General features: G+C 55.0%; 2 protein-coding genes across 3 annotated transcripts in view; one reads left to right on the forward strand and one right to left on the reverse strand.

The window, feature by feature from the left end:
- KCNIP1 (potassium voltage-gated channel interacting protein 1) overlaps positions 1-14878 on the reverse strand; it is a 234043-nt gene that overhangs the window by 207986 nt on the left and 11179 nt on the right. The window lies entirely within an intron of this gene.
- On the forward strand, positions 207-9127 carry KCNMB1 (potassium calcium-activated channel subfamily M regulatory beta subunit 1). Its single transcript, XM_036424394.2, has 4 exons — positions 207-443; positions 2613-2770; positions 4124-4295; positions 8306-9127. Exons 2-4 carry the CDS (start codon positions 2637-2639, stop codon positions 8573-8575), a joined length of 576 nt encoding a protein of 191 aa, XP_036280287.1. The 5' UTR covers positions 207-443; positions 2613-2636; the 3' UTR covers positions 8576-9127.

Consider the following 14878-nt stretch of genomic DNA (forward strand, 5'->3'; position numbering starts at 1 on the left):
CACTCCAGCTTCCACGCCTCCTCCCTCCCCCACGCCAACTAAAGGAAAACCATGTCCCATTCCTTCGGGGCTTGGCAGCCACTCCTCCAGCTCAGAGAGACCGAGGGCAGAAATATTTCCCAAACACTGCAGGACAGTCTTTCCCGGCTTCCCAGCTTGTTCTGGGAGGTGCAGGTGCGGGGCCTGGGCAGCAGCTGCCACCCTCTCTCATCCCGGCTGGTACCTGCTCTGAGTGTGCGTCCCGGCCTGGCCGTGCGCTCAGACTTGACCATGTTTGGGCATGGAGGCGAGTCCCAGATGGGGACCAGAGGCCGCTTCCCTGGAAACAGAGGGCTGGCAGCCCCAGCTTCCTGCTGGAGCCCAGGCGGCCTCTGTTTGGGGTGGGGGCTGGGGCCGGCAGATAGAGAGTGCCTGCCTGCTGAGGACTCCAGCCCGGGGAGACTGTGAGTACTGCGTGCCCCAGCACTTGGGACGGGTTTCTCCAAAGCGCAGGCTGGAGGGCGGGGAGAGCTTCGGAGGGAGCGGCAGTGGGAACGCCCTCCCTCGGGGGCTGTGCACAGGGGTTCGGGGTCCAGAGGGGCTGCTGTTGGTGTCACCGGGGACCTGAACTACTGGCATCTGAACATCTGAACAGCGGCTGTCAGCTGGGAGGTGGGGGGCAGAGTCCTGGCCCTGAGGTCCCAGCTGCCTGGGACACTAATGTCTCTGTTAGAATGTGGGAGACCCCACTTCTCAGCGCCCCAAATGAGGGAGGAAAACTTGCCATGGGTGTCATCCCTGCCAGGCATCTTGGAGGCAGTGACAAGGTTATATCCTTGGTGCTGGATCCCGGGATCTTCTCTCTAGGACAGTGGGGGAGGAATGTGGCGGGAGGATCTCTGGGGACACTTGAAACAGTCAATACTTAGGAGGGAAGCCTAAGTGGAAAATAAAGTGCTTTGCTGAAAATTCCTTTGGGCCAATGTCTCTCTCCTGGACACTCACTAATTTATTAAAAAACTAGCCTGTTTATTCCTTTAGGGAACTGGCAGGGAAGACACAGTTCTTCCTGATATCTGGCTAAAATTTCCCCCAAAGTTGGGGATTACAGAGAGAGGGCACACAGCCCTGGTATCTTTGGGAGAAATGAACTATGGTTACCCTAGCTCTTCCACAAAATACCATGGCCTGGGCGAGCCTATTTTGAAGAAGTGGCATTAGAAGAAGTTTAAGAAATGTGGCTCTCCAAAGAAATGTCAGTCATTGTCCTGTGGATATTTGGCTCTGTGGACTGATGACTTTGCCGACCACTGGCCTAAACAAACAAAACAATAAAGAAATGGACCCACAGGCCAATGGGGCAACTCACAGGACAGATGGGAACCCCGTAATGGACAGAAGCTGGCAGCTGGCAGGTGCCAGGTGACGAGTCACACCCCTGGAGGGTGTTCAGTGGTGGGGGTGGGGTGAGGGAGGGGCTCTGCTTGCACCGGGTGAGGCAGATGCCCAGAGGAAAGGGAGGAGGGAAGAGGAGAGGTGCCAGCTACTCCCCCATTCTGCTTCGGCCCGGGGGAAGGGGGGGGGGGCTCAAGCCCCCAGCAGAGAGGGCAGTTGCTGCAGCCACCGAAGGCCTCTGCCCTGTTGGAGAGGGAGGTGGCCCTCACGGGACCCTGACTGTGGGAACCTCAAGCTGCCCCCAGTGCCCGAGGCTCCTGCTGGGTCCTCGGCCTGCTGCCCCCGCCTGGGCCCTGTGGTGGGGCTGGCGGGCAGAACTGTGGGATGCCCTGGGTTTCTCGGAGATAGTGTCCTAGGATGTTCCGCCTTCGCTGCTCAAGGAATCAGTGTCTCTCCCTGCCAGTTTCCCATTGCTGCCTTCACAAATGTCCAGGCGACAGAGATGTACTTGCACAAAGTTCTGGAGGCTGGAAGCCCCAAGTTGGCAAGATGCTGGCAAGGCTGTGACCACGGCGTCACCAGCGCTGCACCCCTCCCTCCAGAGGTGGGTGGGGACGGCCCGGGGGCTGCCCGCAATCCCGGGCCTGTGTGGCATCACTCCAGTCTCTGCCTCCCAGGTCATGTGACCTCCTCCTGGTCTGTGCCTAGTCTCCGCCTGCCTCCTCCCGTAAGGCTGTTAGGATCTACATGGAAAACCCATGTAGATGATCTCACCCCCCCTCCTTAAAGCCTTTGCCATGTTAGTGACAGTCACAGACTCCAGGGCTGAGAACGTGGGCATCTTGGGGTCACTATTGAGCCCATCTCACACTGTGCCCCTGGGCAGCCAACCTCCACATAAAAACAGGAGCAATAAGCCCTAGCTCATTTGGCTCAGTGGATGGAGCGTCAGCCTGTGAACTGAAAGGTCTCAGCTTTGATTCTGGCCAAGGGCATGTGCCTGGGTTATGGGCTCGATCCCCAGTAGGGGGACTTGCAGGAGGCAGCCCATCCATGATTCTCTCTCATCGTGGATGTTTCTCTCTCTCTCCCTCTTCCTTCCTCTCTGAAATCAATAACAATATATTTAAGAGAATAGGGGCAATATTAGCATTGGAGCCCCCTTCCCTCTCACCTGTCTTCCCTTCCGAGCATTAACTGTCACCTGCTCTCTTGTCTGTGTGTCTCTGTGGCCTCAGCAATGACTGCTGTCCCCGGGGGACATGGGGAAGAAGCTGGTGATGGCCCAGAAGCGGGGAGAGACTCGAGCCCTCTGCCTGGGGGTGGCCATGGTGGTGTGCGCCGTCATCGCCTACTACATCCTGGGCACAACCATGCTGCCCCTCTACCAGAAAAGGTACGCCTCCTCCCCCTCCCCCCAGCCTATCCCCATCCTCCAGCCACTCCCCTAAGGTCTGGTCGGTGAGGAGCCCCAGACTTCTTCCTACCCGTCCCCTTGACCCTCATGCCAGGCAGGAATCCTCTGTCTTAGGGTCGAGGATTCAAATGCAGGGCGGGTGGAGGGAAGGCCGGACTGGTCCCTGCTGGTCTGGAATCCTGGGACTTGGACGTAACAAGAGGCCTTCCCACAGGAAACGTCAAAGGGTCAGATCACATGCTCCTTTTTGTCCCATCCCAGGAGGGAGCAGTCACAGAATTGTTTTCCCCATCTGCACAGTGCGACCCCCTCTGAAACCTCCGGTCAGTGGGTAGCTAGCCTTCTGTGGAATATCTCAAGTGACAGGGAGCTCACTACCTCGCCGTGCATACCTACATTCTGATCAGCAGGACCTGTTTACGTTGAGACCCGTTTCCCCAGAGCTCTGCTCTGGAATCTCAGAGAATGTTCCATGCCCTTGCTCCCCAGCATGTCAACCACTCGAGCTTTTGAAGGCAGAGCTGTGATGTTCCCAATCCAGCTCTCTCTAGAATAAACACACTCAGCTCTCCTGGCCCATTCTTAAGCCAAGTCTCAGCCCCTCGTCCGGGCACACGCCAGCCCAGCTCCTCCAGCCCTTTGCTTGATGAATGGGGGGCGAGTCGCAGTGGATTGGCTGCTGGTGTGTTGATGAGACTGTTAGCCTCTCGGGGGTCTGCTCCTTTCTCCCTTTACCCCCCGGAGAGATTCGGCGGGAACCTGACCGCTCAGAGCAGCCGTGCGCCTCCGACACAGCACCTCCAGGTTAAGCTTGATCCCCACCATCCTCCCCACCTGGCATAGATCAACCCTCTTTCAGCTCCGCTTTTTAGATGCTGAAGCCACCCAGGCCTGACTTCAGGTCCTGTGTGGCCTCGGGAAAGTCACTTGACCTTTCTGAGCTCCTCTTCTGTCTCTGAGGATGAAGACGATGTGGCTGCCTTTTTAAAAACAACCAGGGCCTGGGCCTCATCCGTCTGTTCTGGGGTGTGGCTTGGATGTGGGAACCTTCAAAAAAGTCCCCCCGGGTTTGGATGACCATTCTGTGGGTGATGTCTAAGAGGCCGTAGGCACTGACATTCGGATTTTGTTTCCTCCCCTGGGCCCGGGGGTCCTGGGTCACGCTCCTTCAGTGCTGGATGCTCGGGGGATGATGCGAGTCCCGGCCCTGGGCCTCTTCCAGGGGTTTAAACAGGGTACTCCGTGCTGCACAGGCTCTGAAATGTGTGTGTGTGTGTGTGTGTGTGTGTGTGTGTGTGTGTGGGCACGCGTGCCTGTGTGTGATCTCCCCAGTGTGTGGACCCAGGAATCCACGTGCCACCTGATTGAGACCAACATCAGGGACCAGGAGGAGCTGGAGGGCAGGAAGGTGGCCCAGTACCCATGCCTGTGGGTCAACGTGTCCGCCGTGGGCCACTGGGCCGTGCTGTACCACACGGAGGACACTTGGGACCAGAACCAGCAGGTACCAACTGGGGGGATGGGTACCTGTCCCTGTACCCCTGGCAGGTGTGAGGGCCTGTCCCTAACTGGCTCCCTAGCTCCCCTCTGGAGAGCGGGGACTGAGAAAGATGACCCCCGTGGCCGGGGACTGCAGCTGGCATGAGGTCCAGCCAGACCTTGCTCTTCTGGGTTCGAGTCACACAGACCTCGGTGTGAATCCCTGCTATGCCCCTAACTGGCTGTGTGACCGGGGCAGCTGACTTAGCCCTTCCGTGCCTCAGTTCCCACCTTTGCTCAATTGCTCTTGTGCAAAGAGCACTTGATCTAATGTGCCAATCTCCATGTCAGGTGCATAGACGCACTCATAAAGAAGTAGCTGCTGGTGTTAGTACCTCATTCTGTAAGTCAACTGAAAGGCCAGGCCCAGAGCTGACCTCTCCCCTCCTCCTTTTCCCACACCCCCTCCCCCGAGGGAACCCCTATACAACTTCCACCTGGGGTCCAGGGCTGGAGCAAGGGCAACATGGGGATATTTTCTCATCATTGCCTTCCACCCCAAAACCTATGTATGGCCCAGAAGCAGGGAGAGGGGAAGGAGGGTGTTCCTTGTAGTCCTCCCTAAAGGAAATACAAGTCAGCCCATATTCATTTGCTCATTTGCTCCCTCTTTCATTAAACGGTCATTGGGCATGTCCTGTGCTAGGGGCTTAGGACTCAACAGGAGAAGGCCTAGGCAGGAAATAATACCTGCTGGGGAGGGAGCCATGCCATGGAGAGGAAGGAGAGCATTGTGGGATTACAGGAGGGAGTGACACTTTCCAGCCACCAGAGAGGCAGGTGAGGGTGCCAGGCATCTGGGTTAGGCATTTATCAGGCAGACATGAGGGCCACAGAACCATGGAGGGGCACACAGGTCAAGGGCAGGGCCCAGGAGAAGGCTGGAAGGGTGGGCAGCAAAACCAGGCTCCCACTTCTGAACTTGGATGCAGCGTCTGGGCTGTCCAGGTGGTTCAAAGGTAGAGATTTCCTGTTGTGAGCAATCTGGAATCTTAACCGGGCTTGGGGTCAGGGAGCACGATCAGAGAGTCAGAGAGGAGCAGGGGAGTGTGCTGGTCAGTGACTGGGCAGAGGGGCGGGGCCACAGCAAACACCGGGAGGAAGATTGGCCCTGAAGCAGGGTGGTGCTGACAGCCAGACTTTGGTGGCTGATAGGATGGGAAGGGGCAGCGTGTCTGAGGGGACAGTGGGATCACTAACAGTGCTGGAGACTGGGTGTCATGGAGAAGTGGGTGTGGACAGTGCAAGGTGGCCTGACTGTTCTGCCATCACTACAGTGCATTTCTCAGCCCCATTAGATGGAGGAAGAGCCCCCCAAATCCCCGAATCAGCTCCCACCAGGACGCCTGCCTCTCCTGGCATCCAGTGGCCTCTGACTTATCCCAAGGAGCAGGCAGCACAGCTTCAAAGGCAGGCAGGCATGATCATGGAGTGACAGGGACTGGGTGCAGGCTGGCTTGCAGGCTGCTGCCCCGATGCTACGGTTGTCAGCTCAGAGGGACAGGAGGCCAGACTGTCTCCTGAGATGAGCTGCCAGCGGCATGTCTGGCCCTGGAAGGCAGCCACCGGCTGTTCTGTCTTCTCTCTCATTGTACCCAGGCAGGACCAGGAGCAGTTGCTGATGGCAGGCTGCTAGCATGTGGGGCAGGGGAAGTTCCGGCATGTTTTTGCCACTCAGCTGGGTCAACGGGCCAGCTGCCCCTCTGCTTCATTCAGCTCTGGATGCAGCAGGCCAGCTGGGTGCTGTGTGAAAGGACCCTCTCTAAGAAGGGAAAGGAGGAGCTATCCTTGCAATATCATAGTTAAGTTCCCTATCATTACCCTATATAAAAAAGAGGTAATATGCAAACAGTCATCACGCCATGATGCGTAATGACTAATCAGCAGGAGGGCGGGGCAGCGAGCTATGTGTGCAGACAGCTATGAGCTGCGGTGGGCGGCAGCAAGCTGCTCATGCACAGATTCGTGTGCAGGGCCACTAGTTAATAAGAACAGCATCTCCCATTTATTGAGCACTTACTATGTGCTCAGCTTTGTGCAAAGTGTTTATATGCATCCTCTCTTCTAATCCCCACAAGTCAATTAGTAAGGTGCCCTCACAGACCCATGTTATAAGGCTCAGAGAAGTTATGGCACTTCTCAGGGTCACACAATTTGGAATTGGTAGTTGAACCCAAACCTGTCTGGCTCCGTAGCCACACATGGCTCAGTGAGCTAGGTTACCCAACCTCACAGTCAGAGGCATTGAGGAGATTTGAGCTAGGCCCTCTCAGCTCAGGATTCTAAATCCATCTGCTACAGGGACCCTGAGGTGCTCAACAACTCTGCATGCCAGATTCCCCAGGAGCCAGCTTCTCCCCAGCCTCAGCTGCTCCCTGGCTGGCTGGCTGGTAACCTACTTCTGGATGCAGCTCTCCCACTTCCCAGGCTTCCAGAACCCTGATGCACCATCCTTTGTTCTGCTAGACTGAGCACTGTCAGGGCCAGTAGCTTCGAGGTTGGGGCCTCATCATAATCCAAGGAGTAACCGAGGCTGGGGAGAAGCTGGTTCAATAGTTTACACATTGTTGATCTTGGACACAATTCCTCTCGTCCATTGGTCTCAAACTTGTGAATTATGAAGGAGTCACTTGATTCCTGGGCCCCGCCATTGGTGATTCAGAGGGCCAGCCCTCCAGGTGGTCTGCTGGAGGGGCTGGGGTTGGGAGGGGGCACCCTCACTTGCAGAACATCTCCCACAGGCTCCCCTAAACAGTACTCAACCCTCCGGGCACAGAGCAGAGCCAGAACCGGGGTCCCCACCTTGCACCTCCTCTGCAGAGCTTCCCAGCTGCACCTCATCGGACCAGGCCAGATGCTCCTCAGAACACCAGTCAGGGTCGGGATGAGTGTGTGCCACGCTCCATGTGCACAGTGCTCCTCTGGACACACCCTCCCTCCCCTCTGCACCCCAGTGTCTGATGCTGGCTGGCCAGCACACAGGGGGAGACCACAGAGGGTTTTCAGTGTGAACTTTTGCCAATATTTGTAGGATGTGAGGGTTCACATTCAACTCTGGTTTTCTGGCTTCTTGTGAAGTGTCGGAGGCCTGGCTACAAGAGGCCTTCTGGATCCCATGGTGACCCCTGTCCAGATGGAGTGAGGACGGCTGTCTGGGTGCATCTGGCTGTCTCCTGTCACCAGGCCCCACCACTCCCTGGCAGTTCTCTATGGCACGAAGGCAAGCTGGCACCTGCCTTCTTATTCTCTCACCCGCGTCCCTCGTGGGCATTCCCTGCGTGAGCTCTGCAGCAGGTACCTGACCGTGTGACCTCTGGTCTGAATCCAAATGCAGAGCCCACCGGGCCCGCCCCTCACTGCCTCTCATGGCCTCCTCAGTGAAGCGTGAAGTCCTTCTTTAACAACATCGTTGGAAAATATATTGCTTTTAACCTGTTTAAGAGATGAAGCTATCAAGGCTCAGAAAGGGTGAGGGATTTGTTTAAAGCTCTACAGCAGCCGAAACCGGTTTGGCTCAGTGGATAGAGTGTCGGCCTGCAGACGGAAGGGTTCCAGGTTTGATTCCGGTCAAGGGCACGTACCTTGGTTGTGGGCACATCCCTAGCGGGGGTGTGCAGAAGGCAGCTGATCGATGTCTCTCTCTCATCGACGTTTCTAACTCTCTATCCCTCTCAATTCCTCTCTGTAAAGAATCAATAAAATATGTTAAAAAAAAATAAATAAAGCTCTATAGCAATGGAAGCAGAGCCAGGACCCCAACTGGGCCCCGAGCAGCCACAGGGTCACCGTGCTCGCAGATGACACTGTAGCATTAGATAGTTCTGGCACCTTCCCCCGCCCCGCCCCCCCAGCCCTCTCCCACCCAAGGGCCTGACTCCAACACTGGCATTGTGCTTCCGTCCTGGCCAGCCACTCATCTCTAGGTGCTAAGAGATGGCACTCCCACCCCAAGGGAACTCCTGCTTCTCCCCCCAGTGCTCCTACATCCCAGGCAGCCTGGACAACTACCAGCTGGCCCGGGCCGACGTGGAGAGAGTCAGAGACAATTTCCACGAGCACCGGGTTTTCTACTGCTTCTCGACCACGCGGGAGAACGAGACGAGGGTCCTGTACCGGCGCCTCTATGGGCCCCAGACCCTCCTGTTCTCTCTCTTCTGGCCCACCTTCCTGCTCACCGGAGGCCTCCTCATCATCGTCATGGTGAAGATCAACCAGTCCCTCTCCATCCTGGCGGCTCAGAAGTAGACCCGTGCACGTCACAACACTGCTCCGGTCGCTGGAGGCTGGGGGGGGGGGGGGCCTGGGCTGTACCCCGTTTGTGTATCCATGCCTCTTCCCTCCACCTTCCCTCTCTCCTCCCAATCCGCCCTCTCAGTCTTCCACAGCAAGCATGGCCTTAGTTAAGTCCTTTCCTGCTCAAGAATGGACAGTGGCTCCCCAGTGCCTCAGGGAGCACAGGCCAGCCACTCACAGCTCCCCATTCCCCGCCCCCCACCACGGACTCCAACCCTTTTCTGGCTGAACCACCCGCCGCTTCACAGTTGACCATGGTTCTGACCTCTGCGCCCGCCATATTCTCACCGCCACTGGCTCCAAGGCCTGCCCGTGCCGTCCAAAGCGCCGTCCTCAGCAAACCCAGCTCCTGGGTGGATTCCATAATGAAAACAGCGGCGTGTGTGGAGGGCACAGTTAAAGCTTCTCTTGCTTTTGGGACACGAAGTGCCTTACACGTTTTTACTCTCATGTTAACACGTTTACAAGAAACAACAGGACCGCAAGGAAATACACGAAAATGCAGCAAAACACTAACCGTGAGGTAGTAGTTAATGTTCACTTTCTCCCTTTATTCCCCTTTTTTCTTTTTGATACTTTCCTAAATTTCCAGCAATTGGCTTTGTTGTTTGTTTTGAACCAGAAAAGCAACAGTACGTGCCATTTGGGGGGAAGTTTGAGCGGCCATCGCCAGAAGGGTAAAGTGGGCCGAGAAGGGTTGGACCCCCATCACAGGAGGCTTTTGAGAGCAGTGAGCATAAGGACTTCTATGGAGGGGAAGTGGGAGAGGCCAGATGGGAGTTTACCCTGCGGGGAAACGCAAGGAAACCCTTCTGGGTTACAAAGGCAGCTGCCACCTCTACCGTTACTCCTGCATCAGGCTTTCCCACGAGGGCAGTGGCCTCAAAGTCAGCCCCCGGACCGCGGTGCCAGCATTCTGGGCAGACTTGCGAGACATGCACGGCCTTAGCCCCCCATCCTGTCAGAACCCCCACGGGGGTGTGGTAGGCTGGCATCTGTGAGGTTGGAGCAGGGGCTGCTGGGGGTTCTGACATGTGCTCATGTGTGGGGAACTCCCCTCCCCCCGTGCTATTGGCAATGGGTAAATGAGTCCTGGGCAGGGCAGGTCCTGAGCTGAGTTCAAGGTCAGGCCGACCGGTGCCCTTGAAGTTGCCCCTGGAGCTGTGATTCCAGGCGCAGCCTCGGGTGAGGCATGTCTCTGCCAGACTTTGTCTCTCCCATGCCCGGCTGCGCTGTCTGTCACAGACAGACTCCTCCCTGGGGGAGACTGAGAGGGCTGAGTAAGGGTCTGGCACATAGTAGGTGGCCAGGAAGGAGGCTATTGCTAATAACAGTAAGTGATAGATACACAGAAACTTCCAGAAGAAATCATACCAACAATAATGTCCACTGGCGTTTTGGGTGCTTCTATATGACATGCCAGGCCCTGTGCCAAGCAGTGTGCCTTGTACAGATGCAGCGAGGCGCTACTGAACCCGTCAGAGAGGAGGAGGAACACGGGACAGTGGCTCTGGACGAGCACCTGCTGGTGAAGGCCTGCGTTCCAATGCCCAACCCTGCCACTCGCCAGCTGGGTGACTCGGGGCAAATAACGTGGCCTCTTTGTACCTCCATTTCCTCATTTGCAAAATGGGAACTGGTAATAACATCTCCTTTTAGGACTGCTGGTATTAAATGACGTGTCACCCAGTGTTCCTAGAAGAGTGGCTGACACATGGTGAGAGCTATACAAGGTATTATGCAAATTGAGGGCTCTAGAAGGTCACTGGCCACGGAGCAAGTGTAGCCACCCATACAGCAAGTGGGGAGCTGGGACTAAGCCCGAGTTCACTGATTCCAGCCCCTGGCCTCTCCCCTGAAGGACTCAGGGATGCAGTCCCTGTGCCCATGTCTGGAACAGCGTGCAACCCTGCAACCCAATGGGCCCTCCTGGGGGTCAGGGATCTGAGAGGTGGGCATCCAGAATCTGCACCAACACCTGCCACTTACAGCCAGGGAGCCCTGACCCCTCTCCAGGGTCTTATCCGCAGACACCCTCCCAGTGGGGGGGGGGGGCAGCACCCCATCCCCAGGCTCTTCCATCGGGCTAGGGCAGTCTCAAGCTCCCTCGACCCTTTAACGAAGGCCCAGTTGTGCTGCCGTGGTAGCTTTCTGCAAGATGTTGCCGTCAGGGAAATCAGGTAAAGGGTACACAGCATCTGCTAATGTTATTTCTTACGGCCCCATGCGAACCTGCAGTTATCTCAAAAATGTAAGTTTAACTTTAACAAAGAAACAAGAAAACGAAGTCCCCACACAGGAGTCTCACGTTTAGGGGCTCCTTTGCATGCGGGTTCCATGCACCTGCATGTGGAGCTGCCATACACAGAAACTCAGTGTGTCCCAGCAGCCCCTGCAGGGAAAGGCCACAAAAGATAGTGCCTGGGGGTGCCAGACTTCATGAACCATAACTGCCATTCCCCTGAGACAAGTGCCCCGTCCTGTCAACAGCCACTGGTCTGCAGCTATCAGATCCACACCCGCCTGCTGCTCGCAGAACGCCATGAACAGGACCACAGTATGAAATGATGGCATTGGAGCGGGACGGAGTCACACACGGAGGAGAACGTGTGGGGCAATGAGGGCTGCCTGGGAGCAGAGAGCGCTCACTGGTTCTTTTCTTTTCTTAAAAAAAAAACCAAAAAAAAAAAAATAATATATATATATATATATATATTTTATTGATTTTTTACAGAGAGGAAGAAAGAGGGATAGAGAGTTAGAACATCGATGAGAGAATGAGAGAGAATTATTGATCAGCTGCCTCCCTCACACCCCCCACTGGGGACATGCCCGCAACCAAGGTACATGCCCTTGACCGGAATAGAACCTGGGACCTTTCAGTCATCATTTAGGCAGATGCTCTATCCACTGAGCCAAACCGATTTTGGCATAAACCTCCCTGCTAACGAGGATCTCTTGCTTGCACTGTTTTTGCATTTCCTCTGGGGGGCCAGTGGCTCACGCCTGGAGAGGTGTGCCTGGCCCGCACCCCATGCCTCCCCTGGCACTCAGGCACCTGCTGGGGGTTAGGGGAAAGGGGATGGGGTGGGGCAGAGAGGACGGCGCCACTGCCTTCTTCAGGGAGCATCCCACCTTCCTGCCTCTCTCCCTCACGACCGTGATAAGGTCTTCCTTCCTCACGGCGAAGAGCCAACTCCATGCACATGTACATTCATAAAGCCTTCATTCTTGTGACTTCCCGAAAGGATGCCCTCCTCTCCCCAAGTCCACTTTCTAATCTGGCACCTGAGCCCTCCCTGCAGCACTCCCCTGTGGTGACAACCTGGGTTAACACCCCTTTAGAACAGATGAATGGCTCCCTGAGCCAGAGGGAGCCACTTCCATCTGGGGATGTGTTAGCGAATCGCTCCCTGTACAAGCATCTGTCATCTCTAATAGTAACAAGAGCTAATGTTTTCTCAGCCCCTGCAGGCCAGAATCTGGGCTACGCTTTTACCCAGGCAGCACCATGTCCTTTGGGTTGCTAGTACTATCTCCTCTTTACAGTGGAGGCAAGAGGAATAGGAGGGATTTAACTCGCTGCAGGTTGGAAGTTAGGAAATAACAGGAAATAGCAGGACCCACACCTGGATAGCGTAGCTTCAGGCTCTACTTTCTAACCGCAGTGCTTCCCATCCTTGCCTCTGCCCCACGGTCAAACATGGAAGGTGTGAGGTTAGTGCCGAGAGCCCGTTGCACGCCTCCATGTACCTTCCCACAGGGCCCAGGCTCCCCGGGGGCTCCCTCTGAAGAGTCAGCAGATGTGGGGGAAGCCCAAACATACGTGTCCACAAAAGCCCTGTAAAGGTTCTAATCTGGGCACTGCCAAAGCAGACAGGGACACATGCCAGTTCTGTGTCCCTGATTCCACGATCACTCAGCCCACAGGAACTCCCGCAGAAGCTCAGGCGTGCCACGGCCACAGCCATGGCCACGGCAGTCCCCGAAATGGCCCCTATTGAAAAGCAGAACAGAACAGAGGCTGGTCTGACATGACGTTTCCCAGGGGCCCCAGCTTTCCTTTCCAAGTGCTCCCAAACCACTGGTTTACTAGGCCACTCTAGGATTTGTCCAGGAGTTGCAAGCTCATTTATACACAGCTTTGGGATTTTCTCTCACTATCATCAACAAAAATTGGGCCACAAGACACCTTCTTAGTCTCTAATTTTTCTGTGACTCTGCTGACCACACAAGTTGTATTTCTGACAACATTTGTATACCTGTGTCTTTAACCACTGTTTGTAGGCCCTCAGTTGTTTCTTTTCAACCCCCCGGGATTGAAATTCCCTGAAGCCAGACTCATTGATCTGGAGCAGTCAGAGCCTCTCAGCCACGCTGGGCCATGATGCCCAGTTCTCAGCTCCCACTGCCACGTGAGCCCATATAGAAACCCATAGCAACAGGGTTTAGTTGTCCTGCCATCAGACCATTTGCCCATGCTGACTCAGCCATCAGTTACTGTCATTCCCAGGACATGTTTTAGATGCTTTTGCCTTGTTCTTGCATGTTTGGGGAGGTAAGTGTCAGCTGAGTATGACCTTATGCTTATGACCCTAAACTATATGTTTGTAGCCTGCAGACAGGAAAGCTCAGAAGAACAAGAGCTGGAGTCCGGTTGTCGATGACCTGGGCCAGTTTTGTTGATGTCTCCAAGCCTCAGTTTCCTCAGCTGGCAACTAGCTGCAACATGGCTCGTTTCATAGGGCACTTGAGAGGAGTTGATGCTATCAGGTGTGTGAAGCATGCAGCTCAGTGTCTGATGCACCACGAATGTTCATTCTTCCTGAGCAAACATGTCTCCTTCCCCGGATCATCCCGATTCTTCCCTCTTTGGGCTCAGACAACGTCCTACTGCCCCTTCTCTCTAGCAACCCCCCACTTCTCTTCCTTGTGAGCCTCACTGACCATCTGGCCTCTCTCTCTCTCAATCCATTTTTTAGCTGGATTCCCTCTTCAACAATTCCTGCCGCAGACAGACTGTTAGACCTCGATGTGAACTTTCTTAAATCTACTTGGGTAAACTTAGCTGCTGAGGGAAAGCAGGAGCTGCCACAGGGGCCGCATTTTCAACTGCCTGAACCAGTCAAGGGTCAAGTTTCCTTCAGAGTGCCCTTCCTAGGAGAACCATCGTCAGAGACAATGGGTCTGATCTGAATGACCCTCCCAGCGTGAGGCAGGCAGGTCCCCCCCCTCAGCCCAGAAATCAGGCTTGATTGGAAACTAAATTGCATGTCAGCGCCGACTGCAGGATGCCTATATCCACAGCTAATTCATCAAGGCGATGCCTCATCTCAGGAAGCCGGTTGAATAGAGTGGCTGCATCAGCAGAATTATGAGCTTGTATCTGATGAGAACTTTCTTTTTATCTTTAATCCTCACCCAAGGATATTGTTCCATTGGTTTTTAGACAGTGGAGGAGAGAGGGAAAGACAGAGAGAAACATTCATGTGAGGGAAACACATTGTTTGGTTGCCACCTGGACAAGCCCCGGCCAGGGCCCCGGCCGGGGAGGAGTCTGCAACCGAGATACGTGCCCTTGACCAGAATCAGATCTGGGACCTTTCGGTTTGCAGGCTGACGCTCTATCCACTGAGCCAGACTGGCTAGGGCTGATGAGAACTTGCTTCAAATCTCCACTTGAACCCTTTAAGATTCTCATTTTGGGTTTTGTGTGCTTACTGGTTGCCTTCTCTGTGCCAGGCCCTGGAGACATGGCCATGGGTGGGACCCAGCACTGCACTCTGGCTGCTCCCAGGCCAGCTGCAGAGTGAGAATAAGTGTCACAGAACTCTACTCAGTCATCCAGGGCTGAGTAGCTCAGGGGGTAGAGCCTCGCATAAGTAACTTCGTGGCTAAGAACTGGATTTTCCTATTTCACACTAACTATGCCTATAGGTCACAGTGATCGTAGGTGTGCCAGACTCTTCACACACATTCATTCCACCCTCCAGACAGATGCAGGGAAGAAATACATTATGATTTCCTTTATCCCATTTTATGGATGAAAAAACTGAGACCAAGAAGGTAAGCAATTTGTCCAAGGTCATTAGTGCCCAATTCATAGGCTGTAGAACTGGCATTTGAACTAAGTTCACAGCACAGCCTATACCTGTGCATGTGTGCTCACATGGCTGTGCATACATGAGTGCATGTGTGTGTGTGTGTGTGTGTGTGTTTCTGAACCATTGGACCGTTAGGTTCAAGGACTTCAAA

This window comes from Pipistrellus kuhlii, unplaced genomic scaffold, assembly GCF_014108245.1.
Source record: "Pipistrellus kuhlii isolate mPipKuh1 unplaced genomic scaffold, mPipKuh1.p scaffold_m20_p_8, whole genome shotgun sequence".
Classification (NCBI taxonomy): Eukaryota; Metazoa; Chordata; class Mammalia; order Chiroptera; family Vespertilionidae; genus Pipistrellus; species Pipistrellus kuhlii.

Excerpts from the sequence above, each read along its gene's own strand:
- KCNMB1 (XM_036424394.2), top strand. The coding sequence starts at position 2,637 with ATGGGGAAGAAGCTGGTGATGGCCCAGAAGCGGGGAGAGACTCGAGCC. Across the intron at positions 2,771-4,123 it reads CTGCCCCTCTACCAGAAAAG|TGTGTGGACCCAGGAATCCA; the intron begins GTACGCCTCCTC and ends TGATCTCCCCAG. Across the intron at positions 4,296-8,305 it reads CTTGGGACCAGAACCAGCAG|TGCTCCTACATCCCAGGCAG; the intron begins GTACCAACTGGG and ends TTCTCCCCCCAG.